The 27,600-nt window shown below is 41.4% G+C and overlaps 1 protein-coding gene across 1 annotated transcript in view; it reads right to left on the reverse strand.

Moving 5' to 3' along the window:
• Window positions 1–27,600, reverse strand: part of EPC2 (enhancer of polycomb homolog 2) — a 97,975-nt gene that overhangs the window by 3,165 nt on the left and 67,210 nt on the right. The window contains exons 2-13 of the mRNA XM_073634211.1: window positions 24,937–25,096; window positions 22,512–22,657; window positions 20,031–20,237; window positions 17,942–18,090; window positions 16,484–16,616; window positions 14,332–14,526; window positions 14,151–14,240; window positions 12,020–12,165; window positions 10,892–11,220; window positions 7,208–7,344; window positions 3,240–3,402; window positions 772–1,105 (exon numbers count right to left, since the gene is read on the reverse strand). Of these exons, the coding sequence (XP_073490312.1) occupies window positions 772–1,105; window positions 3,240–3,402; window positions 7,208–7,344; window positions 10,892–11,220; window positions 12,020–12,165; window positions 14,151–14,240; window positions 14,332–14,526; window positions 16,484–16,616; window positions 17,942–18,090; window positions 20,031–20,237; window positions 22,512–22,657; window positions 24,937–25,096 (2,189 nt within the window). The remainder of the gene's footprint in view (window positions 1–771; window positions 1,106–3,239; window positions 3,403–7,207; window positions 7,345–10,891; window positions 11,221–12,019; window positions 12,166–14,150; window positions 14,241–14,331; window positions 14,527–16,483; window positions 16,617–17,941; window positions 18,091–20,030; window positions 20,238–22,511; window positions 22,658–24,936; window positions 25,097–27,600) is intronic.

Raw genomic sequence — 27,600 nt, forward strand, 5'->3', positions numbered from 1 at the left:
TACAAAGCTTCCTCCGATTGGCTGAAGAAGATGAAGTATGTCCCGATCTCTGCTTCAGCCAATTAGAAGCCTCATTCATTGAAAACAGCTTCCTGTGAATGGCTAAGCAGTGCTCTGCTCAACTTGATTTTGTTCCAGGAGCAGGGTGGCAAGTTCCTATCCTGGAGCACAGCATTATATACAGAATGTAGTTGAGGCTCCATGCAGTTTCTGAAGTGCACACAGCCACTACAACTGTTCGGCTGGGTTCACACATGTCCAGTCTGAATTGTAGGCCCGTATTCACTGCAAATTAAAAAAAAAAGCATTTGTTCAGGTGTGGTTTTGATGCGAAATTTGCAAGGCTTAGGACCGGATTTTTGTCCCTGCTGCGTTTTCAGTGCTGGCCAATACACAGTAGATAAAGGGTGTCAACTCCTGTAGTTGGAGAGCAATCAGTGCGGAAATCCTGAACTGAACACGTTTGATTAAGAAGCGTTCCCATAAAACTCAATGAGCCTAGAATTCGCAATTGAACTGCACCACAGTGCTCAGAAAACACACAGGACACTTTAAATTCGCATTGGATGCACTGCAGATATGTGAACAGCTTTAATGGAAATCTAAGTTAATGAATGTTGCTAAACAGGATGACTAATATTTTGTCAGGTTTTCAAATCTGCGCACACACACACACACATACACACACACAAATCCAATACAACACAGAAAATAAAGAGGAAGCCTCAACAGCAACATAAAGGTGTGTGAACCTATTGATCTAATACACACCTGGCTATGCTGCTGATGGCACTGCTTGGAGTAACCTTTGGCACCCGGTCCATGCTGGCAGCGACTGTGGCGAGTTTTAAGGCTGTGGGAGATGGAGCAGAAGTCCTTGTGTTGATATGCACATTGACAGGTGACACAACACTGACGTTGTTGAGGTGAACGGTGTTCGTTAGGCAGGAATTACTCATAGGAAGGGTCTGGGGTGTACTTGTGCATAAGGTTGGGATTAAGTGGTTAGTGGTGGGATGTCCGACTGTCCGTACAAGCTGAACGGTAGAGATTCCAGGGCTGGATGATAGCGCCACGTTAGTAGAGTACAGCGTCTTAGCGTTCCCTGGGTAGACAAAAAAAAAAATACACACAGGGTTACCATTAGATCTTTGACATCAACAAGTCATCTGACTGGCAATGATGTGAGATATGAAAGTTATCATTTAGGATTCTAATGCCAGTGGGACTATACAACAGCACTGGTGCACTGGGTTTAATTAGCCGCCCCCCCCGTTTTTGAAAAAGACACAGGGCAAAGTGACAGCACTGTGTCAAAATAGAATATACAGATCAGGAGCAAAGTCACCTTAATTATGTTTTACTGCCTCAGGAGTTACTTCCTTAGAACAAGCATGTGGCATGTGAAGCCAGAACTGAGGTATTGCATGCTGGTTCCAGGTCAAATAGTACGTAGTGAAGCCAAGACAAAAATGCCCCACAGTCTGTGCCTTGAACCACTTCCTGCAAAATCACGTACCCATTTGTCATTTTGCTTGAAGTAGTTGTACCGGCGTGATGCCTGCAGGTGCAGGTATCACCCCTGTACAGTTTTTTTTTGTTTTTTTTTTTTTTTTAGAGCCGACGGGGGGCTTTCTTGTAATAACAACTGATGCGGCTAATCTGCTGCTTGGCTATTACAAGCAGCGGGAGGGGACATCCCCCTTCCTCCCTGCCCGAGCAACCAGCCGTCTCGAGACCCGAACAAAGCCGGAATCGACTTTGATTGGGTCTCAGATGTAGTAACCTGGGAGCGAGTTCACAACGCTGCTTCCAGTTTAGGCGGCAGCCAACGGCGCCAGTTTTAAAAAATCCAAAGTATTCAAAAATGCGTTTAGCGTTTTGAATACTTTTGAAGTGCAGAGGAGGGGTTTCCATAAAGAGTACCTGTCACTGCCTATTACTGTCACAAGGGATGTTTATATTCCTTGTGACAGCAATAAAAGAGATCAGGATTTCTTTTTTTTAAAGGGTCAGTATAAAAAAAAAAAAAAAAAAGTTTAAAGCGCCCCAGCCCTTCGTGCTTGCACACCAAAGGAAAACGCATATTTAAACAGTGTTCAAATCACACTTGTGAGGTATTGCCACAATCATTCGAGCGAGAGCAATAATTCTAGCACAAGACCTCCTCTAACTCTAAAAAGGTAAGCGTTAAAAATGTTTAAAGCCACGCCTTTGGAGATTAAGTACCATAGTTTGTCGCCATTCCACGAGTGTGTGCAATTTTAAAAGCGTGACATGTTTGGTCTCTATTTACTTGGCGTAACATAATTTTTTCACATTATATAAAAAAAATTGGGCTAATTTTATGGTTTAGTTTTTCTTTAATTCATTGAAGTGTATTTTTTTTCCAAATACAGTATGAAAAAATATTGCAACTAACTCCATTTTATTCTCTATGGTCTCTACTTAAAGCGGAGTTCCACACAAAAGTGGAACTTCTGCTCATCTGATTCCTCCCCCCCTCCGGTGCCACAATTGGCACCTTTCAGGGGGGAGGGGGGTGCAGATACCTGTCTACTACAGGTATTTGCACCCACTTCCTGGAATAGACTCCCGTGGGAGTCACTCCCCTTCCCGCAAATTCCCCCCCTACCCGCTGTCTCCTGGGAAACACACAGGTCCCAGGAGATAGCGGGGACCACTTAGGATGTGCAGCGCGACTCGCGCATGCGCAGTAGGGAACCGGGAAGTGAAGCCGCAACGCTTCACTTCCTGATTCTCTCACAGAGAATGGCGGCGGAAGCAGCCGAGAGCTGAGCGATTGATCGGCTTCGGCTGCCGACATAGCTGGACTCCAGGACAGGTAAGTGTCCATTTATTGAAAGTCAGCATCTGCAGTATTTGTAGCTGCTGATTTTTAATATTTTTTTTTTTTTTTTTTTTTTAGGTGGACTCCCTCTTTAACTTGTAAGCAACAAATATCAGAAATAGACCTGATCTTGAAGTGGTTAAAAACAAAAAACATTTCCATCCTTGCATATCACCCTAAAGATGAGGAAGTTCTCTCATACTTGTATGGATAACAGTATAATGTGGCAGATAATTGTTTAAGAATGATGTATATGTACAACCACTTGAGAATTCGTTTCTGAACTGAACATAATTTACTACAACTGACAAAGCTGTCACCCTGTTAACCTGAAGTTAAGGCTTTTAAATTGTATTTTAAACACGATAAAACAGCAAAAAAAACATACCTCCTGGAGGTTGGACAACACCGTTCAGGTTGCTGTGGCCTGTACTCTGATCCTTGGTCACTTCACTGCGGCCTGGCGCTGGTGAATGGACTACAGCGGATGCAGCAAAATGGGCGCTAGCTGAGTCCAGTGTCTTGGACATGCAGTCAGAAATTCCAGAGCCCTGAAAAAGAAAACACAATGTAACTCCAATTCAATAGGAAAGTGGTCTCCTGGTAAAAACAAAGTTAGTAAATGACAGCTATGCTTTGGTGCACCACTTCTGTCTTACAGGTGGTGACGTGGAAGCCTCCACAACAGTCCTCTAGACCTTCTAACATGTAATATCTCACTGCACATCAGTCTCAGAGTGACAGAATTAATGCTGTATCCATTCACGGATTACTAAGGCCTTTTGCACACTGCAACTTGAAAAAGCTCAGTACAGCTTTTTTTTTTTTAATGAGCTAAAATACAGCCCATTCATTTTAATGAGCCTACGCACACAGGCGTGTAAACAAGCGCCGTGTCTTCTTCAATACATGCGCACGAAACTGTGCAAATGCATATGCGCAAAAATACAGATCGTGTGCAAGGGGCCTAATGGGGGCAGCGCAGGCATAATCTTGTAGCAGGGAGAACCATAAACTGATTGAAAATGATGACCTTGTAAAACAACCCTTTCAGTTTAAAACTTTTTGAAATGAAAGGCAAAATATGCGTATAGATCTATAAAAAAAAAACACACATTCCCTCTGTTCTCAGCTGCATAAGAGCTGAGGGGAGGAGAAAACAGTACAGTGAGCTTCCCAGTGAAAGATTATACAGTGGGGGTGTGTCGGGATACGTCTGATCATTGGAGAAAAGTAGGCTGTGTTCCAAGCATGGCTAGAGAACTGACCACGTGGTGCTCTCCGCTTAGTGTGGTCAGTGTTTAATAGGAAAGCAGAGGAATTGGCAGGATCACCAGGGATTTCACACATAGGAAGCAATACAAAGAGAACAGGATACTTTTTCATACAAGTACATGTTACAGCAGCTACATATCATGAAAATGAAATGCTGGGGTAACAAAACACTGAGTGTACCTTTACCCTTTTTTTTAACTTTCATATAAATGGCTTCTTCCAAACAAAAAGCAATTTTTTTGTAAATACCCATTTTTCTGTTTCTCAGCAGCGAAGGCTTTTTACTCTCACTTAAGCAAATACAGCGCCTTGAAAAAGTATTCATACCCCTTGACATTTTCCACATTTTGTCATGTTACAACCAAAAACGTAAATGTATTTTATGTGACAGACCAACACAAAGTGGCACATAATTCTGAAGTGGAAGGAAAATGATAAATGGTTTTCAGAATTATTTACAAATAAATATCTGAAAAATGTGGCGTGCATTTGTATTCAGCCCCCTTTACTCCGATACCCCTAACTAAAATCTAGTGGAACCAATTGCCTTCAGAAGTCACCTAATTAGTAAATAGAGTCCACTTGTGTGTAATCTAATCTCAGTATAAATGCAGCTGTTCTATGAAGCCCTTGGAGGTTTCTTAGAGAACCTTAGTGAACAAACAGTATCATGAAGGCCAAGGAACACACCAGACAGGTCAGGGATAAAGTTGTGGAGAAGTTTAAAGCAGGGTTAGGTTGTAAAAAAAGATCCACAGCTTAGGTGGGAGAATCTGTCCACAGGACAACTATTAGTCGTGCACTACACAAATCTGGCCTTTATGGAAGAGTGGCAAGAAGAAAGCCATAAGAAGTCTTTTTCAGTTTGCGAAAAGCCATGTGGGGGACACAGCAAACATGTGGAAGAAGGTGCTCTGGTCAGATGAGACCAAAATTTTAGTTTTTGGCCTAAAAGCAAAACGCTATGTGTGGCGGAAAACTAACACTGCACTTCACCCTGAACACACCATCCCCACTGTGAAACACGGTGGTGGTGGCAGCATCATGTTGTGGGGATGCTTTTCTTCAGCAGGGACAAGGGAAGCTGGTCAGAGTTAATGGGAAGATGGATGGAGCCAAATACAGGACAATCTTAGAAGAAAACCTGTTAGTCTGGAAAACACTTGAGACTGGGGATGAGGTTCACCTTCCAGCAGGACAACGACTCTAAACATACAGCCAGAGCTACAATAGAATGGGTTAGATCAGTGGTTCTCAACTCCAGTCCTCGGGACCCACCAACAGGCCAGATTTTAAGTATTACCTTGGGGAGTTGCAGACTAGAATACTGCAATCACTGAGCAGCAAGTGATATGACCTGTGATGTATTTCAGCTATCTTGCAAACCTGGCCTGTTGGTGGGTCCTGAGGACTGGAGTTGAGAACCACTGGGTTAGATCAAAGCATATTCATGCGTTAGGTCTGGACTTGGACTGGGCCATTCTAAAGCCAATTGAGAATCTGTTGCAAGACTTGAAAATTGCTGTTCACAGATGCTCTCCATCCAATCTGACAGAGCTTGAGCTATTTTGCAAAGAAGAATGGGCAAAAATGTCACTCTGTAGATGTGCAAAGCTGAGACATCCCCAAAAAGACTTGTAGCTGTAATTGCAGTGAAAGGTGGTTCTACAAAGCATTGACTGAGGGGGGCTGAATACAAATGCCTTCACAATTATGTGCCACTTTGTGTTGGTCTATCACATAAAATCCCAATAAAATCCATTTAAGTTTTTGGTTGTAACATGACAAAATGTGGAAAATTTCAAGGGGTATAAATACTTTTTCAAGGCACTGAAGCACCAAGCTTTCTGGGATACTCAAGTCACATCCAAGGAGGCTTTGGAGCCATGGAGACTCATCATAGGCTGGCTGCAAGAACCCAGATGAGACAATCGGGCCCCAAAGAAATAAGCAAGGAAGATGGTGGCACAGGACCAGGCATGCAGCAGATTACACATTTTGAGACACAGATTGCCCGTGTCCTATTATGGTCTTGTCAATGGGGACGAGCAGCTGCATGGACATAGCCGCTGTGTCGCAATAGGACATGCGGGTTTGTGCAAGTGTGGGACCCTGAAAGCACACTGGGTGAATACAGGGACCTGCACCCACATGTCACAATGAGATACAGCCGGACATAGTGCTACTGGCACACAGCTAATAGCCTATGTGAACACGGCCTAAAAGGGAAAAACAACTGGGTTGCAAACAGACAGGAGAGTAAGGGAAGGGAGGAGTTCATGGTGGTGGTTACCTAGGATGCCAGGTATCACTATTGAGCCTTCTGGAAAAGTTGTGAGCTCATCGATGAGCAGTCAAAAGAGGAGGATGCCCACCTGATCACCCGCAGAACATACTGAACCTCAACCACACTAAACCCAACAGGTGTTGACTGTAGTGCAACCATTAAAACATTCTATTAGCTCTACACACTGCCTGCATTGCAATTCCACCAACAATTTGGCAGCCTACATTAAATGCTTGGAATAAAAACTACAGGGCAGACTTTGTAGAAAGCCAAAACGAGTGACAACACATTTGCAGTAACATGTTCAATATCTGCCACTAGCAAGACACTGGCATAAGACATGCTAGTTTCATGTGAAATTCTGTGACAGGTAGTTTTTGGACTTGAAAAGAACACAAAATCGAGAACAAAAAAAAAAAAATCTAGGTTTTTGAATTTTTAGTCTAAAGCAGTGGTTCTCAACTCCTGTCCTCAGGGCACACTAACCGGCCAGATTTTACCTTGTAAAGTATTAAGTATTACCTTGGGGAGATGCAGAATGGAATACTGCAATCACGGAGCAGCAAAATGATATCACCTGTGATGTATTTCAGTTATCTTGCAAAACTGGCCTGTTAGTGGGCCCTGAGGACAGGAGTTGAGAACCACTGGTTTAAAGCCTTATTTTCTGCTAAACAGCTAGATTTGAAGGTTATGTTAATCTGAGAAATGTTCAGTGATCTGACTATTAACAAAGCAAAAGCTTTGTATGCAGCAACCTTACGCAGGCAGACTACTTGTAAATTACAATGTACCTGTGCTTTTGGATGTATCTGCTGCGACGACTGCTGGGACTGCTGTTTCTGTTGTAGCTGAGCCAACTGCTGTCTTTGCATTTGCACCAACTGCTGTTGATGAGTCTGGAACTGTTCCTCTGTGATGCCTCCCGTAACTGGAGGAGGATGGAAGAGAAACAATCAGTTGACAATAACAAATGATCCTTTTTATTTCATTGGTGAATTGTAAGCACAGGGCTGAATAGCACAGATTTTCTAAGGTGTTCTGCACCCAGCATTTTTTTTTTGTAGAGATAATTACAGCTACTCAGGACCTTGTAGTTCACATTGAAGGGTATTGTTCTGTCAGATTAGCAAACCTGGCAGCGGAGGAACGTCACTTCTATTCCAAGTGATTGTAAAGCTTCAATGATTTATAAAAAATAAACATATCATACTTACCTCCACTGTGCAGCTCGTTTTGCACAGAGTGGCCCCCGAACAGTCTGGGGTCCCTCGGCGGCTCCTCCCCGCATCAGATAACCCCCCTAGGAGAAGCGGGGGGTTACCTTGCGGGCGCACTCCCGAGTCCAACATTCGGCATCCATAGCTGCCAAATGTATGACTCCCTGTCCCCTGGGTCATTGTATTTGATTGACAACAGTGGGAGCCAATGGCTGCGCTGCTATCAATCTATCCAATCAAGAGCCGAGAACCCTGGGCAGAGGGACAGCGTGTCCCCGTCGCAGGAAGGTCCAGGGCTCAGGTAAGTAAAACGGGGTGGGGGTGGGGTGGGGGGGTGTTTTTCACTTTAATGCATAGGATGCATTAAGGTGAAAAAAACACAAGGGTTTACAACCCCTGTAACTAATCTGACGGGTTGCCAGTTCTGACGGAACAGCGGCATGATTCTTTGAAAACACACACACACACACACACACACACACACGAAAAATATCACATATATAAACTTCTAAGTTCAGGTTCAGTCGCTCAAGTGATACCAATTTCAGAATGTTTTAACTTTATGTATAAAAATATATTATATTTTTATACATAAATATATATATATATTTTTATACAAAAAAAATAAAAAAAATGATATAGATATATCATTTTTTTTTGGTTAATATCACACACACACACACACACACACACACACACACACACAGAAATACATCCAGCAGGTTTTACAGACATTGGTAATATCTTACACATCATTCTGTGTATGCATAAAACATAGTTACATAGTAGGCGAGGTTGAAAAAAAGACACAAGTCCAACCTATGTGTGTGATTATATGTCATTATTACATTGTATATCCCTGTATGTTGCGGTCGTTCAGGTGCTTATCTAATAGTTTTTTTTTTTAACTAATTGATGCCCCCCCCGCTGAGACCACCGCCTGTGGAAGGTAATTCCTCATTCTTGCCGCTCTTACAGTAAAGAACCCTCTACGTAGTATAAGGGTAAACCTCTTTTCTTCCAATTTTAAATGAGTGGCCACATGTCTTGTTAAACTCCCTTCCGCTAAAAAGTTTTATCCCTATTGTGGGGTCACCAGTACGGTATTTATAAAATTGAAATCATATCCCCTCTCAAGCATCTCTTCTCCAGAGAGAATAAGTTCAGTGCTTGCAACCTTTCCTCGTAACTAATATCCTCCAGACCCTTTATTAGTAGCCCTTCTTTGTACTCGCTCCATTTCCAGTACATCCTTCCTGAGGACTGGTGCCCAGAAATGGACTAGGTGCGGCCGGACCAGAGTCTTGTAGATTGGGAGAATTATCATTTTATCTCTGGCGTTGATCCCCTTTTTAATGCATGCCAATATTCTGTTTGCTTTGTTAGCAGCAGCTTGGCATTGAATGCCATTGCTAAGCCTATCATCTACTAGGACCAATTCTTCATGAATCCATGCCAATTACTGCTAATGATACAGTTCTTGTTACTAAAATATTGTATATAGTCCCTTATCATCCCCTCCAAGAGCTTGCATACTATTGATGTTAGGCTAACTGGTCTGTAATTCCCAGGGATGTATATTGGGCACTTTTTTAAATAATGGTGCTACATTGTGCTACCATTCCAGTCAGTAGACTTTCAGTAAATATTAGGAACAATGGTCTGGCAATTACTTGACTGAGTTCCCCAAGAACCCTTGGATGCAAGCCATCTGGTCCCGGTGATTTATTAATGTTAAGTTTCCCAAGTCTAGTTTTTAATTCTGTCCTCTGTTAACCATGGAAATGCTTTCTGTGATGTGTCATGAGGATAAACACTGCAGTTTTGGTTACTAAACCCCCCCCCGGGTTCCCTCGTGAAGACTGAGGAGAAGAATAAATTCAATACCTTCGCCATTTCCCCATCCTTTGTAACCATGTCCTTCCTCATTCTTTATGGGGCCAAATGAATTTCTTGGGATTTTTTTTTGCGCTCCTCCGCTATGTGTCTTTCGTGTTCTATCTTAGTCTCCCTGATTGCACCCTTACATTTCTTGTTGCATTCTTTATAAAGTCTGAATGCTGATGATGATCCCTCAACCTATTTGAAGGCCTTCTCCTTTGCTTTTATATGCATTTTTACATTAGGGTTAAGCCACCCAGGACTTTTTAGATCTTTTATATTTATTACCCAATGGGATGCATTGCCTAATGCACTTATTTAATATGCACTTAAAGTAAACCCATCTCTCCTCCGTGTGCTTTGTTCCTAAGATTTTATCCCAATTCATGCCTTCTAACAAGGTTCGTAGTTTAGGGAAGTTAGCTATTTTGAAATTCAGTGTCTTTGTATTCCCCTTATGTTCCCTATTTGTGTGATTTATACTGAAGCCATTGACCTGTGATCACCGTTTTCTAAATTGCCCCGTATTTCCACATCCGTGATCAGGTCTGTATTGTTGGTAACCAGTAGATCCAGTAACGCTTTATTTCTAGTTGGTGCGTCTACCATCTGAACCATGAAATTGTTCTGCAAGACATTTAGGAACTGGCTCCTTGCTGCTAATCCAACATGCATAAAGCCTTCAGATTTTACACTATTGCAATTTTAGTTTTCTACCTTATTCTTTTGTAACAGGCCACTGATTACCTGATCTCAGGAAGCGGTGTAGAGGAATACTTAGCTTGTACAGGCTGAGAGTAGCAGAATAGAGGGTACCAGCATCTGTTACCAAGCTCAAAGAAAGTTTCTTTGACAGAGCTGAGTTGCTGGAGGAGGATCAGAGCAGCTTGGAGCGGATGTATAAATCTTATTTACTTGCATGTTTGACTTATAGGAGGTCAGTTTTGCTCTGGCGAGTGCACCCGGAAGTGAATATATTTACTTTGCACCATTTGTATTAATATATTAGTCTAAGCCTAGTTTACACAAAAAAAAAAAAATATATATATATATATATATATATATATATATATATATATATATATATATATATTAAATTGCTTTTTTCATTGATCGCAATTATGATCAAATAGAATAAAAAGTGTGCCAATTCTAAAGAGAGCATTCAATAAAATACATGGTCACACTGATGATTAAAAGAATTAATAAATAAAAAGTAAAACATGCTTCCCAAATCGTTCCATAGTCCTATGTAATGAATCATTGCAAACTATTAAAATGATGGATGGCTAAATGCACCTGTATAGTGACCACTGTAAAGCACAGTCCATGATACAGGCATCTCAAATACTGGCAAACACTTAGACACAGCTGTACCTGTCAGTCCGTTCTTGCTGGTGTTCAGTAAAGTGGCTCGTTTAATGCTCACAGCATGTCCTACTATCCTTGAGGTACATTCTTCACTATCATTGTCTGGAAAAGGTATTCGCCTTGGCTGGAAACACTGCAGTCGACGCGACCTAATATTGCTTAGGATCTCAGAGAGAGACAGTCTGTTTTCACAATGTCTATCGGAAGTATTGGTCCGTGAGTAATCAGGAGGGGGCTGTGCAACTTGGGAAGAGCTTGAAGAACTTGACAACATTTCCGGGTCCAACTGCGTTAGGATGGGGTCATGGGGTGTGGATAGTCTGTCCATTATAACCCTGAAATCAAAGAGGGGAACAAATTACTCCATTGTCTAATCAATGAAATCTAAAACACCAAATTAGGTTAAAAAAAAACAAACACTCATTAACCACTTGTGGACCGCCCACAATGTATTGTGGACAGGCAACGAGATGTACCCATAGGCTGCCTGCTTGCACGCCTCCCCCCGCTGTGATTGTACACAGCAGGAGTCCCAATGATTCACAGCCAGGACCCGCTGATCGGCTGCATACAATCACAGCCCAGAGCCTTGTGTTGACAATCAACACAGGGCTCTGTACAAAGGGAAAGAGCAAAGCAGAGATAAGAAACAAGGATCTTTAGTAAAAAGCAGCACAGATTACACATTGTTAGGCACACATTTAAACCCATTCCCAATCAACCAGTGTCATTAGTACAGTTAGTTTTAGTTTGCCCGACACCATCTCAGTCCCATTATAAGTTGCTGATCCACAGAGATTATATAAAAAAAAAAAAAAAAAAAAAAAAAAGACATAGCAGAATACATTTTGTGGCCAAAATTTAGCCAAAGTTTATATCATAAAAATAAAATCAAACCACAAAAAGAAAGCTCTATTTGTGTGGAAAAAAAAGGATATAAATTTCGACTGGGTGCAACATTGCATGACCGCAAAATAGCTGGTAAAGTAGCACAGTGCCAAATGGCAAAGAATTCTCAAGCTCAAGTGCTTAACCAGCAGATGAGGCTTAAAAAAAAAAATAAAAAAATTGTGTTGGCAAAATAAATCTGGAAATAATTATGCATGGTACTATGGAAAAGATTAAATTATGTACCTTCCACCTCGGCCAAGCCGTCTCCTTGCAAACCCTATACATCTTCGGGGGATTGTGAGAGTGGTGAGGCAATGCCTATACCGAAGTCTAGCCAATGATGACAGATCTGTGTTTTCTGAAGTATCGTCCATTTGGTCCAATCGTGGCTATAAAACACAAAAAAGTTTTTTTTAAGAAAATGTTTAACTTGCACTGCATTGTCAAAAATGAAAATGATGATTTCAATCTTACTCAGCCTTACAGGACCCTTTTCCATAGAAAGTCCACTGCTGCAAATACTTAATCTTTGAATTTTTTTTGTTCCACCCCCTATTTCATCTATTCTAACCTGAAAAATGCAGACTGGGTTTATGAAAATATGGACATAGCATGAAAACATATAGCAGTGATGGCAAACTTTGGCACCTCAGATGTTTTGGAAATACATTTCCCATGATGTTTATGCACTCTGCAGTGTGGATGAGCATCATGGGAAATGTAGTTCCAAAACATCTGGGGTGCCAAAGTTCGCCATCACTGACACATAGTGTCATGTTTTTGTAGGATTTTCTTCCCAATTAGAATCTATTCATAGTTATGGTGCATCTAACCATACAGATCGTTCCTTTATCTGTATCATATTTTTTTTTTATTATAAAAAATAGAGTATTTGAAAACAAAAATACTGAGATTGCCTTGATGGATAAAAAAAAAAAAAGGTCCCCACAAAGTGCAAGTCATTCGATATGGCTGGATCATGTAATAATTCAATGTCTGTGATCACACCCAAATTTTTTTTTTTTAAATATCCCGTTCCTCAGTATGGATTGTTCAAGACAATATCCATTATTCTAACAATAGGGTGCCATCAGGCTTCCCTGCCCAGTACAAAACAGGCACACATATGAGTATACATGTTCATACCGTAGTCAGGGGAGGAGTGGGTGGGGGGGGGGGGGGATTCAGTGGTTGGATCCTATGACCGCCATCTCAAGCCTATGGGTACCATAGCTGGTAAAGCATTTTTATTAGAATCCCCTATTAACAAATGTTTATGCAACTTTAAATTTCAAAAAATTTAAATTTCTCAAGGGGCTGACCAAGAGGCCTCAGCATAGGGCGCTTTTGCTTAGGCTGGCCATACACAGTGCAAGTTTTTTTTTCCCCGCAAGCACGGGTTGCAGGAAAGAAATTTGCACGATTCCCCCATCAACACAGGCAGTGCTGACCAGAATCAGCAATTGTCTTCCCCCGCAGGGGCAGCCATCCCCCTGAAAAGACAGGAATCACTAGCGGCTATAGCAGCCTCTTGCGATAATCACAAGCAAATCCAGCAGGCTGGTTGTACCCAAGTTTATCAATCAAATTGGTACATTCAGCCTGCCCATTGATGGTTCGCATCTCAGCCGGTTCAGCAGGAATTCTAACAGTCTATGGCAGCCATAGTCAGGTCTACCACTGCTAATCTGCAAGTCTCAGATTTCCTTTCCCCTGGTGCATGCCCTTCTCCCCACCCTTTTTTTTTTTTTTTTATCTTCTCCTCCTCCCGTCTCCAGTTTGGGTTCTTTTCTATCCTTACTTTTTCGGAAATATTTTTATTACATTTTTTTTTTTCCCACGGAAGGCATTAGGTTTAGAATTCTGGCTGGGAGCCATGCAATATTCCTTTGAAGGCTCACTCCCATGTCATTATGTTGAGTTTTCTCTTTTGCCCTCCGTTAAAGAATAAAAAAAAAAATAAAATAAAAAAATAAAATTATGATCTGTGAAATACAAAAAATGTGCTTTGATTGATCACTGTAGTTTTCTTTCAGGTGTACAAATATAAGGGATGTGACTAGACCTCTGAAGTCAGGCCAGTAGGTGTACATCACTGAAATAGCATGGAGAAAATAGAGACAAATCCCTACACAAGATAAACTAAAACAGGACAATAAACAAATTGCACATTCGCTAAGGATATAAATTTATACATTAGATATTAGGTTCACGATAGAGGGACCCCAAGCTGGGAAACCAACTGAGCAAAACAGTGTCATTCTAAATGTAGCCTATGGACAAACTTTAATTTAAGAATGAAACCTATGCGCATCCAAGTATTGTTTTCACATAAGAAACACTTAACAAAAACCAGCACAATATTTAGTCTTACTGCATAATACTGGCATCCAGTTCTTCTCCTGAAGGCAAAGGGGCCATCGGGGTCATCGTCTTCCTCCACCTCAGACACCGGTGAAGGTACCTGGAGAGGATAAACAAGGCATTATAAAAAATGCTACTCCTCTTCTGAGACCCTGGTGGTTCCTTGATGATAATCCCGCTGCAAGACGAACCTGTGGAAACTCTTCATCATCAGAGCTGTGGAAGTCATATTGTTTGAGATCACTCTTGTTAATTACTGGCAATGGCTCTGAGGCGGGCTGGGGCAGAGGTGTCACAACTGATTCTGCTTTTGGCTTCTTTGGGTACTTCTTTTTTAGCCGGACAATATCCAACGTTTCTTCTTTGACAGATGGGTGATGAATATTCTGCAACACACAATAATAATAGTACTTAGAAAGCACCTATTCTATGCATGAAGGTAAAAAACCTTCTGTGCACAGCAGCCCCCTAATACTTACATGAGCCCTCCAACGATGTCCATAAGAATATTGGCTCTCCGGGGACTTGCACGCCTGATTGGCTTTGCCAATCACAGCCAGTGAGCCAATCAAGAGACGGAGGGGGCAGGGCTGAGCCACAGCTCTGTGTGTTAATGGACACACAAAGCAGTGACTCAGGAGCTTGTCTGCTTGGGTGCCCCCACAGCAAGCTGCTTAGGCAGTAGGGAGGGGCCCGGTGCACTGGCGTAGGACCAGAGAAGAGGAGGATCTAGACTGCTCTGTGCAAAACCATTACAAAGAACAGGCAAGTATAACATGTTTATTATTTTAATGTTAAAAAAAAAAAAAAAACACACACACACACAGAGTTTAGTAACACTAACTACTACAAGACAATCTAAAGCAGTGGTTCTCAACTCCTGTCCTCAGGACCCACGAACAAGCCAGGTTTGCAAGATAACTGAAATACATCACAGGTGATATCATTTGCTGCTCAGTGACTACAGTATTCTAGTCTGCATCTCCCCAAGGTAATACTTAAAATCTGGCCTGTTTGTGGGTCCTGAGGACAGGAGTTGAGAACCACTGATCTAAAGAATATTTTTTCATCACTAGCCCGAGTAAACACCTATGTGTAAGGGGAATCACAAACAGTCTGAAGGGGCCCCAAGGGCTGAAAGTTGTGCACCAGGGAACAAGACAATTAGTGTAATTAAAAAACAGGCATAAAAGTGACACTGTTACAATACAACTCTAAAATAAAATGACCCATAACAAGACATTTAAAAACACACCTCTCCTGCCTATACAAACCTCTAGAATAGGGAGCAAAAAAGGGAGCTGAAAATCCTACAAAACCTGATATTTCCTGAGTGTTCACAGTCTTTTCCCCTGCTGTGGTGTGGTTCAGTTTCTGTCCACATTAGCAATGTAAGGACCCATGGATGGAACAACTAAGCATACTGGAGGGTCGGGAATCACACTCCCAGGAGGCAGCAGATTCTGCAGAATCTTCATTGTGCGGCTGGCAAGATGTTCTTGTCCAAAAGGCTTTGGTAAAAAGGAAATGCCTGATAAACAGGGACTTCATGCTATGCAGCAAGTGGTGGAGAGAAGCAGAATATGCAAAGAAAATAGGGGAAAAACTAGTATTTATGTTTACATCGCCAATGTATGGTGCAACAAAGAAAATCAAAACGAACAAAAGAATCCCAAAACCGACTGTGGCAGGTAGACATGGTAATCTATTCTAGCACAGGAAGCAGGAAAGGCTGTAAGGTGGTTATAGTGTGGACCAGTTTGAAAAAAACTACAAACAATTTGTATCATAAAACAGAGCCACAATAAAAAAATAAAAAGTAAAAGTTTAAAATTATGATAGTCTCACTACATTTAAGTTATATTTTGGTCAGCCGACTGTGACCCCCGCCCAAAGTGAAGGGAGTCACTTTGGGCGGGGGGCTTGTGGAACCCAGCTTACCATAGAGAGCACTGGAATCTTTGTCCAGCTCCCCCAGCCCCTCCTATGTGCAAGTCACCCTGTGTCTATTAGGGGCACAGAGTGACCGAGAACCCCCGTCTGATCTGCACTAGTCAGACTTACTGTAAGTATAATTTTATAAAAAAAAAAAAAAAAAAAAAAAAAAAAATTATATATATATATAAAATCACATATACTGTTGTAGATTCTGCAGCAATAATATCTACATTCAAACTGGAGGAAGTGGTATATAACGGAAGCACGCAAGCGGAGTGTGGGAAGCGATTACGTTACATCGACCATCACCTAATTTGACAGCCGCAGCATTATTTACCAAAATCCAGATTTACAGATATACTTAGAATAATCAGGAAGGCTCCAAAGTACCATTATATACAATACCTTTGCTTTGCATTCTGGAACTCTATGATGGTTCCCATTGTGTAGTAATGTCGGAATGGGATGGACTTCCTTCTCAATTTTCGGAATTTTTATTTCATTCAATATTTCACCACCAAAGTCACCCAAATTATACCTTTATGAGAAAGAAAGGAGTAGAAAGGAGAAAGGAGTTTAAAACAAAACGTTTTTAAAGCAGAAGAGAGCCCAGGCTTGGGGGCAATGCTGCAGGTGCTTACAATGTGCAGCTTTAACGCCTTCCAAGGCACTCTAATAAAGGGCTCTTAAATATTTTATTACTTTAAGCTGTGCAAAAACAATGTCTACCACTAATCAAAATCAAGAGGAGAAAATAGGATGCCCCCCCCCCCCCAGCACCTGGGTCCTTTTCTAAAAATTTCACTCACACCACCATAGCGCATCCTACACTTCTGGCAATGTTCACCCCGTAAAGCAGGCACCTTTGATTCCCTTCCTCCGATACTTCTAACTAATTGAAGCTGGGCCAAGACTTTTTCACACCAGAATAGCTTGCCACAGTCAGCTGTCTTTAAGTGGCGGTGTACAGATTAAAGATACATAATTTTAACCCCTTAACGCCGACATAACACAAATATGTGGCCCCACTGCACTGGGCTTTTTGGCGTGGGACCGCATATTTGCGTAGCTTCCTTTGTGCTGGGAGCACGCCGCACAGAGGACTCCCAGCACAGAGACTAGGGTCTCATCAAGAGCCCCGGGCCCCGTACTAATGATTGGGTCCTGAAACCCCCGATTCCGGGTCACCCGATTGATGTGGTAGCCTCTGATTGGCTAACATAGTGATCAGTCACTGTGAAGCCCGCCCCCGTGTTTCTCTCTCTGTGAATGGAGAGGAAAGATACATTGTATGTCTCTCCCCTTGCAGAGGAAAAAAAAAGTGTGTACAAATAAATAAATGAAAAAAATACCTAGATCAATGTTTGATCTAGGTCAGTGCCAGGGTTAGTTTTGGGTCAAAGGTCAGGGTCAGTATATTTTGGGCAGGATTTATTTAAAATTAGTATCAGTACGTTTTAGGTACCATGGGTACAAATCAATAACATACACAAGTTATCGCTGCGATCGTCAGGAAAATTTTGGGTTGTTCTTTGGCGGAAGGTTACGGTAGTAACAAGAAATATAGAGAAAGCCAAATTAAAAAAATATGATTTTCTTTACTATTTTGGGCTAATTTTCATTAAATTTATAAAAGTATATATGTTTTACTAACACGTCAAAGTTGCAAAATTGTGCTTAGGCATTAAGATTTGTTTTACCCTTAGGTGTGAAGGGGTTAATACTCATTACTATAGTGCTGCACAAGCACCTCTACAAATTAAATTTTACAAGAAGGATCTGGTGTTAAAGGAACTGAATCCTAAAGGTTACTGTTTGACAGGTACATTATAAATGGCCCTCTTACAATATGAAGCATCTCACCTCTTCTCCACCACTTCCAACGTTAAATGCAGCAATTCTCGCTTCGTCTTTTCTCTTCGTTTGATCATTTCTAAAATGGTTATGGCTCGGCTAAACTCCCTTCGTAACTTCAACATCTTCTCGTAAGATGCTTCATCATTCTTACGATTCTAAAGAAGTTTCAGGAAAAGGCATGTTTAAATAGAATACTGGAAATTAGTTTAATGAAATACTGTATGTGTTCATAGCTCTTCTACTTCGTTTGAGGCACTGTAAAAACGTTGGTTGAATCTATTCACCGTGCAGTAAATAAAACTGGGAGAAATACGTGAACATATCAAGGTGTATTCCCTCAACCCTTTTTCTAACCAGTTGTCTTCTGTACATTCTCCATCAGCTATAAAGATGGCAAAAATTACCATATCTCTCTGCCAGATTCTTGACAGTAAAAGGGACCAATAAGTTTCAGACTAGACAAAGAAATTACTTATGTTAAAGTGGTTGTAAACCCTAGAAAAAAAAATAAACCTGCAAGACAAAGGCATAATGAGCTAGTATGCATAGCATACTAGCTCATTATGAATTACTTACCAGAGATCGAAGCCCATGCACTTTTTGCTACAGGTTATAGGCTTACCTGTTGCAAAAAGTGGTTGTAAAGGGTTCGCAACCACTTTAAACACACCGGACTGGGTCAACAAATTGCACTTTAACTGGTCATAAGGGACAAAGGCCAGGTTTTACACCTAAAGCATTTTTGTGAGAAAAGAAAATATGCAGGCACAAAAAAAGGCAGCATTCTTCAGGTTAAGTATAAGACCCCTAACAATGGATGATTGCATTGGATATTATTGGGTTCAGGAACAAGAAAGCAATTTGTGATTTATTTAGACACATATTACAGATAAAAAGTTCATATGCCAGTAGGTGGCGACTCAAAACCAGGAAATTAGCTTTCTAGAGGCTAATGTACAAAAAGTTAAAGTGGTTCTAAAGCCTCAAGGATGTTTATTCTTACCCAAGCCCAATCTGATGCAGCAAGCAAAATGTGACAAAGGAATGGGGGGGGGGGGGGGGGGGGGGGGGCAGTGCCAAATCACATGATCTGTGTCAATAGACACAGACTGGGCGGCTCAGGAGCAAGCATGCACAGGTGCCCCTATGGAAAGTGGCTTTGCGTGGGGGCACACACTGAAAAGGAGGGGCCTGGAGCACCTGTGAGAGGACCCCAGAAAAGCAGGACCTAGGAGCTGCTCTGTGCACAGAGCAGGCAAGTATATTGTTTGTTATTTTAATAATAAAACAAACAAAAGAATGAAGGCTTAACATTGCTTTAACTTGCAAAATAGATATGAATGTGAGAAAATGTGTTAGATTGTGCAGCATTAGTCTCCTCTCTCCTAGCACAATTGGCTTTGTCAGTTACAGACCTGCTGATATCAAGCATGCAGACAGCTTTGGATTTTCTGATTAAACTCTCAAGGATGCTCATTTTGAATGGGCATTTGTAAATAAAACAAAAACAAGTGTTACACTGCCCTTTTAACTGTATTTCCACTTTTTCAGCCAAAGTTGGGAAACACTTTATTTCTTAGCTTCTCTATTGCATAGCATAAAAAAAAAACAAAAAAAAAAAAAAAACGGCACTGAGCATTTTTTCTAATCATTCCAACACTGAAAAACCCATTTAGTTCTCTCAGATCTCATCAGTTATAAACTAGATTTAAACAATTCCCAAAGACCCAAAAAAACAAAAAGGGATAAAGAAAAAAGTTTGGCTTCTTGCATTGCAGTCTATTGCAATTATATTTCATATAATATTACCATTTTTTTACTGCTTTTGCAAATGTGGTGGGTGGGCTCTTGACTTAATGTGCAAGTATGCCCTGGACAGCAGCTGATGATGTAACTCCAGCTCTCATCGTCCCAGCACCTCATTCTATTCCCAGTAGCTTACATCAGCTGGGAATGAGTCAAGAGTGTACAGAAAATATACTGCATGGAGAAAGTTCTTTTTTGGCCTAATGGGCTTTGTATGCTTTTTTTTTTTTTTTTTTTTGGCAAAAAAGTTTTAACAAACTATTTTAAATAGAGGGTATCAAGCGATTACCTTTCGAGTTTGCATCTTCTCAGTTCTACGCCGGAATGCAACATACGGATCGCTGTTAGTAGATCCGTCACGTTTCTCTTGTTTGATTTGGGGAATGAGGGAGGGCCCCCTGCAGTTTTTCCGTTTTCTTACCCAGTAGTCATACACAGATTTGATAAGGTAATCATCTTCGTTTAGCAGCAACTTTGCTTCCTGAAGAGTGACAAGCTGCAATATAGCAAATCGCCAGGTTATTATGGGGTGCAAGTTCTTCCATAAATACTTTGACCAATTATGCACAAACATTTTTTAGTCCATTAGATTTTAATGGAAGCAGTGTATGTCAAAATGCAATAGATGCTTGTATTGAGTGAAAGGATGAAATTGTGGAGCCATAATGACTGATCCAGATAAGAATTTTTAATTCCTCAGAAGAAAGAAAAAAAAAAAAAAAAAAAAGGGTCTTATCAAAAGTTGACAGGCTTTTAAAATGCTTATCTGGACCTCTATGGTTTGACAAGATCATCCTTTCACTCAATACAAGCTGATTCTCCCAGGAACCAAGGGGAGTGCTGCCACAATTCGGCAGTCATTAAATTTATTTGTATTCTTCATTAAGTTTGGGGAGTCCAGCGCTCCACCATCCTAGTCCTGAAAATGCAGGAGGAGGTTACAATCCTACAAACCACCAGAACATTCTGACTTCTGCTCAAGCATATTAATGCTTCAGAGAACCTTAGAGACAATTTGCTTTGAAATATGTAAAAGCTCCAATCTCATGTTGTAACATTGAAGGAATAATAAAAAAAAAAAAATGTATATGTATATATATATATATATATATATATATATATATATATATATATATATATATATATGTATATATATATATATATATATATATATATATATATATATGTATATATATATATATATATAAATAATAATATCTTACTGTACGAAAAAAAAATTTAATAATCAAAACAAAAATTTGACTAAAGCTTCTTACCGTTAATTCTGTAAGCTGTTTTACCTAGACTTTTCCTGGTTCATGCGTGCTAAATTGGATGCAGTGTACTTTTCTGTTGGTATCCATGTTCTTAAAGTGTATTTTAGAGGTGCACCGAATGAAAATTTTGGTGCTGCAACTGAAAATTCAGGATGCACTTTGCCGAAACCGAAAATGACAGTTTTTAAAAAAAATATATATATATATCATTTTTATATATGTAAAATTGTCTTCGATTAAATTTTAATGAATATCATAAATTTAAATTAATATGAATTTATTGGTTGGCCATTATCGGCACCTGTAGCGCAAGAAAAACGCTCAAGAAAAAAAAAAAAAACGCATCCCTTTAAATTCTACGCATGTCTTCACACTGGTTCGCTGCGCTTCTGGAAAAAATAAAAATAAATAAAAAACGCACCCCGCCGTTGAAATGCATTGAAAAACGCAGCAAGAACACATCAATAATGCATCTGTTACGTTTTTGAAGCATTTTTTGAGTCACAAGACCTATGAACACACACCATAAGCGCAGTAAATTGCAATAAACTCACGGTAAAAATCACGTGTTTTTTCGGCACCATTAAGCGACACCTTTTTCTTTATCTGCAATATGCCAAAAACACAATTTTCGGCTGCCGAAATTCTGGTGCATCTCTAGGTGTACTTAAACCCAAAAACATTTTTTTTTTTACCTAAAAATATTGCAGATTTCCAGTCCTTAGATTTGGTGGCTTCATTAGTTGCTTTTTCCAGGCTCCTTTCCCTTTATTTTTATCTAGCGATCCTTCCAGTGACACTTTCTATCCTAGGGTGGCAATGCTTACTTGCTGTATTGGGAAGCAGCACTGTCACACAAGGCTGTGCTCTTGATTTGGACTACAATCAGCTTTCCCTCTCCATCTTCATTACCAGATAGATAGTGAGGAAAACTGAGAACATTGTTTGAGATTTCAGTTTCGTGCAAAGGAAGTTACAAGCATACTGGATTTCTGACAATACCAACAGGTATTTTTTGTACATGTAACAATGTTCTTAGACTGGAAAAATGAATGGAGCCATTACATCCAATACTATTAAGCTGTAATCACTGGGCGGTAAAAAAAAAAAAAAAAAAATGTAAACAACATTTTCTATGGTCTAGTTTAGGATACTTTATGCACACAAATCCGTCATATTTGACTGCGGGTCTATGAGACAAGGTCTGTCTACATGAACACTGGCTCTGCGGTCTATAATTGACTAGCAGCCATTCTTTTGTGACCTTGGCTGTATTAGATTCTAAATAAAATGGTACCCCAAATCACCATGGATTGTGGGTTAGCGTGTGCTGCTGTTCACTGAACTGCATGTTACCACAATACAACATTGCCACCCCGAAGCTTAGGTACCAGCTGCATGTTTTAGTGAGATTTGTAAAGCCCTGGAAATTCTAACAAAGGACAAATCCATACTGTCCCAATCAATATGTTGCACAGGGAGAACACACATACCTGATTGGAGCTTGCCTTTTCCAGCCTGTCAATCATAATTTCAAACTGCAGTGGTTTAAGTTCCATTTTCCTGTTGAGCCGATTAATTAATGTCTCATCTTCAGAGTCCATATCATAATCTGGCTGCTCATTGTCCAGATTAAATGCTATAAAAAAGGAGAAAAATATGAAACTATCAACCAGGCACTCAAAGCAAAATACAAATGTACCATGGACGGTCAAATAATTAAAATATATTATTGACAGGTTGATATTTATGACTGACTGATTTACGAAAACTATGATAGGTTACTAGTTTGCATAGAGAAACGCTAAGGCTACATTCATATGTGCGTAAAAATTTCCCGTATTACGCATGTTTTTTTCTAGCACAAAAGTTCTTGCATAATGATCTGTAAATACTTGTGTATCCCCACCCAATACTTGCATCATACGTACAGTATGTCCTCAGATGTAGGATTTTTGTATCTGGCACAACACTGGTCTGGTATTAGTAGATGGACATCCTATTATTTCTAAAGGTGACCATACAATGTTCTTGTGCAATCTTCCTTAGATCTACCATGAACTATGTACTGCAAGGGCCAAAATGATTTGATACAAATTGAATTGATTGTTTAGGGGTGTCGTCCTACTAAATAGATTTGGTACATCTAAAAAGGATATTACATCATTAGATTATATAGTATATTCTAGGTTGGTTACAGAACGGTCCAGGATCTGGGAACAAAGGTTATTATCACTAGTGTTGTGGCATTACTCTGTGGCAAGATAGAGTAGCAATCAGTGGCGTCGCTATGGGGGTGCAGCCCACACCCGGGTGACACCAAGCCCAGTCTGACACAGGTGCCGCATCGAGAAGAGCGCAGTGGCTCCTTCCTCTTCCTCCTTCCCTTCAGCGATGTGCGGGGAGGGTCCGAGGCAGAGACAGACAGGTAGGGTGCCCAAGGTCTGATCGTCACGGTCCCACACACGCCACAATCACATTCCTCACCCCGCTGGCTGCACTCAGTGCACAACAGACTATAGCTGCCTCCTCCTCGGCTCTGACATGACAGGTACACAGACTGGGAGGAAGAGCAAAGGAGGGACAGCGCACTACAGCGCCTGCCCAGGGGCCGGGGCTGAGGTGTGTAATAACATGAGACATTGTGAATGGGGGGGCCTGGGTAGGTAACAATTATGCTGCCAGGAGTAAATTTGAGGGGGGGAGGGGGGTGGGGGTTAGAGGATGTGGTAGAAGGGTGCTTTGTTTTGGCAAGTGTGCATTGCATCCCGGCTCCACCCCCCCCCCTCCCCCCCAATCCTCTCTCCATCTACCACCCTAATCCAATTCTGGCTCCATCCATCCCCTGATGCCATCCCGGCTCCAACAATCCCCTGATGCCATCCCGGCTCCAACAATCCCCTGATGCCATCCCGGCTCCATCCAACCCCCCGATCCCATCCTGGCTCCATCCAACCCCCCGATCCCATCCCCATCCATTCCCCGGGGGGTTGGGGCGACACCATGTTTTACCGCACCAGGTGACACCAACCCTAGTGATGCCACTGATAGAATCGGCAGCGCTGGGGGTTACTTTACTATCCCCAGGCCCTGCTCACTTCTTGCTATATTGCCCCCATGCTGCACACCACATGTGACATCTGCTAGTTTCTCCAGCTCTGGTCCCCCAGCAATGCTGATCCTCTGCCACTCAGTCCTCTTTCAGGTCCCCGCTTACCTGCCGATATTCCCATGTTGCACATCACGTGTGCTATTTGCCTCACTCCAGTCTGGAGTCCGCTCACCTTCCTGCTGCTCCACCCTGCACACCAGATGTGATGTCTGAACCAGACACTCCCAAAACATATACACATGAAGCAGAAATGACTGCTGACGACATCTTTCTGGTTCGCTTGTTGGTTTCCCAATACATCCTGGGATCTTTCATACCTGCAATACCTCCAAAGCAAAGCTAAAGCTGGATAAAAGCCCATCAAAAGCTTCAGGTGCTGTAAGTGAGCTTTGTCACAGACTTCCGCAAAAAAAAAAAAAAAAAAAAAAAAAAAACCCACAACAACATGCACGCTCAACAATACATTATACAGGACAATGTTTAAAAGAATTTTATAATATAAATATATAAAAATAAAATATATAATAAAGGGGGGATGGGGTCAATTTTATTCATTAGGCAACCCACTCTGGACTGAATTACAAATGACCTATTTCAGGCAAATTGAGGATACCAAGGCCTACGTTCAAAAAGGCTAGACTAGAAGAGCAATTATAAACAGGGCCACGTTTAGCGAGTGTGTTGAAAGTTGGCTTCCTGTAGGAAAGAGCAGGTGGTTTGTCCAATTGAAGCAACAGATGCAGCCTGTGTGATAACTGGAATCTTGACAAGGACGACACGCCAGCGGTCTAAACGCACACACTTACGTTGAATGTGAATGAACTGCTTGGGCTGTTTAAATTCTCCTTTGTACAGGCGACTGTAGTAGTGGACATTGCTCTCAGCCTCAGGAACGGGAATAACCATGCTCTCTTTCTTTTCTCTAAAAACCTGTTGTGCCGAGATAGCTCGTTGTAAATGATGTTCCTGCAAAAGAAATTGAAATACATTTAAGGCGCCATTCAAACTGTTAGCAAACTGCAGTATATTTATATGCTATACATATGTAAAAAGTAAAAGCTAGCCAAACTTCCACAGTACAGCATTTACTAATAGCTTTTTGAATACCCAGTTCTTATGTTTCCATGGGTTTCTAAAGGTGCGTACAGGAATAATGAAGATCTGTACCTAATTTAGTTGATTACAGTCAGATAAGACATCAAGTACATGTCTGTAGGCAATCCCTGACCTATAACTCAGCTGAACCTACTCTGGGGAAAAGATAATCAATGGTGTTAGATTTTCCTGTAGGACTGCTGTCATTTACCCTAGAAGTGAGCTGGTCTCCGTTCTCCCTTTTCCTGTTTTATATTCATAAACATGCATGCTCATCACATTTTTGGAAACCTCCTTTGATATTTAGATGCACAGTTAGGGTAGATTTAGAAACACATCTAAAGCCAGCCACATGGATACAAATTCAGCCAGTTTAGCACGGAACGGACAAGTTTTGATCCATGTATGGGCAACCCTGGTTGTACACAAGTCAATCGATTGATTTGTGTAAAACCAACCTCTCAGGTTTTTCCCGAACGACTAGTGCCGCCGGCTATAGCTGGCAACACTAAATCAGTGTTCTGCTGGCAGGGAAGCCTCCCCACTGGCAGAATCCAATATCTCAGCAGGAGGGATTCCTCCTCCATCAACACCGAATGTCGATAGGGGAATCAAGCAATTTTCTTTCTTTTGACCAGTTGGCCATATAGTAATTATTTTTTGTGTAAGCAGCGGGTCAAATGAAGGAAAAAAAAAAAAAAATAAAAAAAAAAAAAAAAACAAAAAAAAAAAGGGATCCAATTTCCCCCGATCTACACATTTTAGGTGGATGGGGGAAAAAAAAAAAAAAAAAAAAAAAAAAACACAACACACTCCCGCTTTGCTATGGTGTTTTGACAGCAAGGAGACTTCCCTGAAAACAGAACAGCCCATCAGGTTTTTCCTGAATGATCAGTGCCACCAGCGAAAGCCAGCGCTGCTGGCTTTCGCTGGTGGCACTGATCATTCAGTTAAAACCTGACGGGCTGGTAGAACAGAAGTCTATTGGTGGATCAACAGATCGGTGGATCGACTTCTGTACAACCAGCCTACCCATACATAATTAGACATTATTCAGTCCATGCTGAAACAGATGAATTTCAATCCATGTATGGCCCCACCATAAAGCCACTTCTCCTCTAATGTGTGATCCTCATTTAGACTGCTTTTCAGAAACAACTGACAGGCAGTTTTAAACGCATTTTGGCTGCCAAACATGCCGCAACCCCATGCAATGCACGCGGTTGCAGGGTATTTACAGCAGTACCCTGTTCTTGCAAATAGGTGGCGCTACATGTCTATGACTAAGGCTGATTTTGGCATGAAATGCTTTAGCTGGGTGGCACTATATATGTCGGGTAATTTTTGCCAGCGACGTGAAGCATCATGACCACAGCATGTAATTCAGATTCAGAATACTTTATTAATCCCAAAGGGAAATTATTAAAATACAAAGAACACCCAGTCTACTGCCTATTGCAGCCTAAAGTGGTTGTAAAGGCACAATTTTTTTTACTTTCATGCATTCTATGAATTCTTTGTGCAGAACCCCCCCCAACACTTACCTGAGCCCTGTCTCGATCCAGCGTTGTCCACGAGAGCCTTGCCTGCAAATTGACATACAGAGCCGTGGCTCAGGAGCGAGCCTGTTTGGGTGCCCCCACAGCAAGCTGCTTGCTGTGGGGGGCACTGGGTAGGGAGGAAGGAGCCAGGCGTGGCGGCGTGGGACCCAAGAAGGAGGAAGATGTGGGCAGCTCTGTGCAAAATCATTACAGAGTGTAGAAGAGTATGTTTTGTTTTTTAAAACAAGGCTTTAATATCACTTTAAGGGGTGGTAAAATGACGCTTAACTGTGCATTTTTACTGCCCTGCAACTGCACGTCTAAATGAGGCCTTGGGCTATGCAGCACCAAACATTGGTAGCCTTGAAGACATTTTGCTGGATTTAAAGTATGAGCTTGAAAAGAAAACTGCATTTACCCGTTTCACCCTTCGTCCCTAACCTAATCTAGTCCACCCTCCCCATTTGCATCCTTACCGCAATCCATCAACTGCAGCCTCCACTGTCTACATCATGTGCCAAAAATCCTATGTGCTTAGGCTGAGCATGCTCAATAGATCCCAAAAGACTTCTATAGTTCCCTCTAAGAGTTTCTAGCCTCACCACACAGCCCCAAAAAGATGCTATTGGGGAGCTACGGCACAGGAGCTGCCGACACACATGACATTCAGCACAGGATGCAAACAGTGGAAGCCGCTGCTGCTCAACTAACACAAGTGTGCAACTGGAGTGGTGATGGTGGTGGTGATAATGGTGGTGGTGGGGGGGATAGTCCGAGTAAAGAAAAGGGGGTAACATTTTTGAAAGTACTTTGATTTCAAGTGCACTCATCCTT

Source organism: Aquarana catesbeiana, linkage group LG06 (assembly GCF_042186555.1).
Source record: "Aquarana catesbeiana isolate 2022-GZ linkage group LG06, ASM4218655v1, whole genome shotgun sequence".
Lineage (NCBI taxonomy): Eukaryota > Metazoa > Chordata > Amphibia > Anura > Ranidae > Aquarana > Aquarana catesbeiana.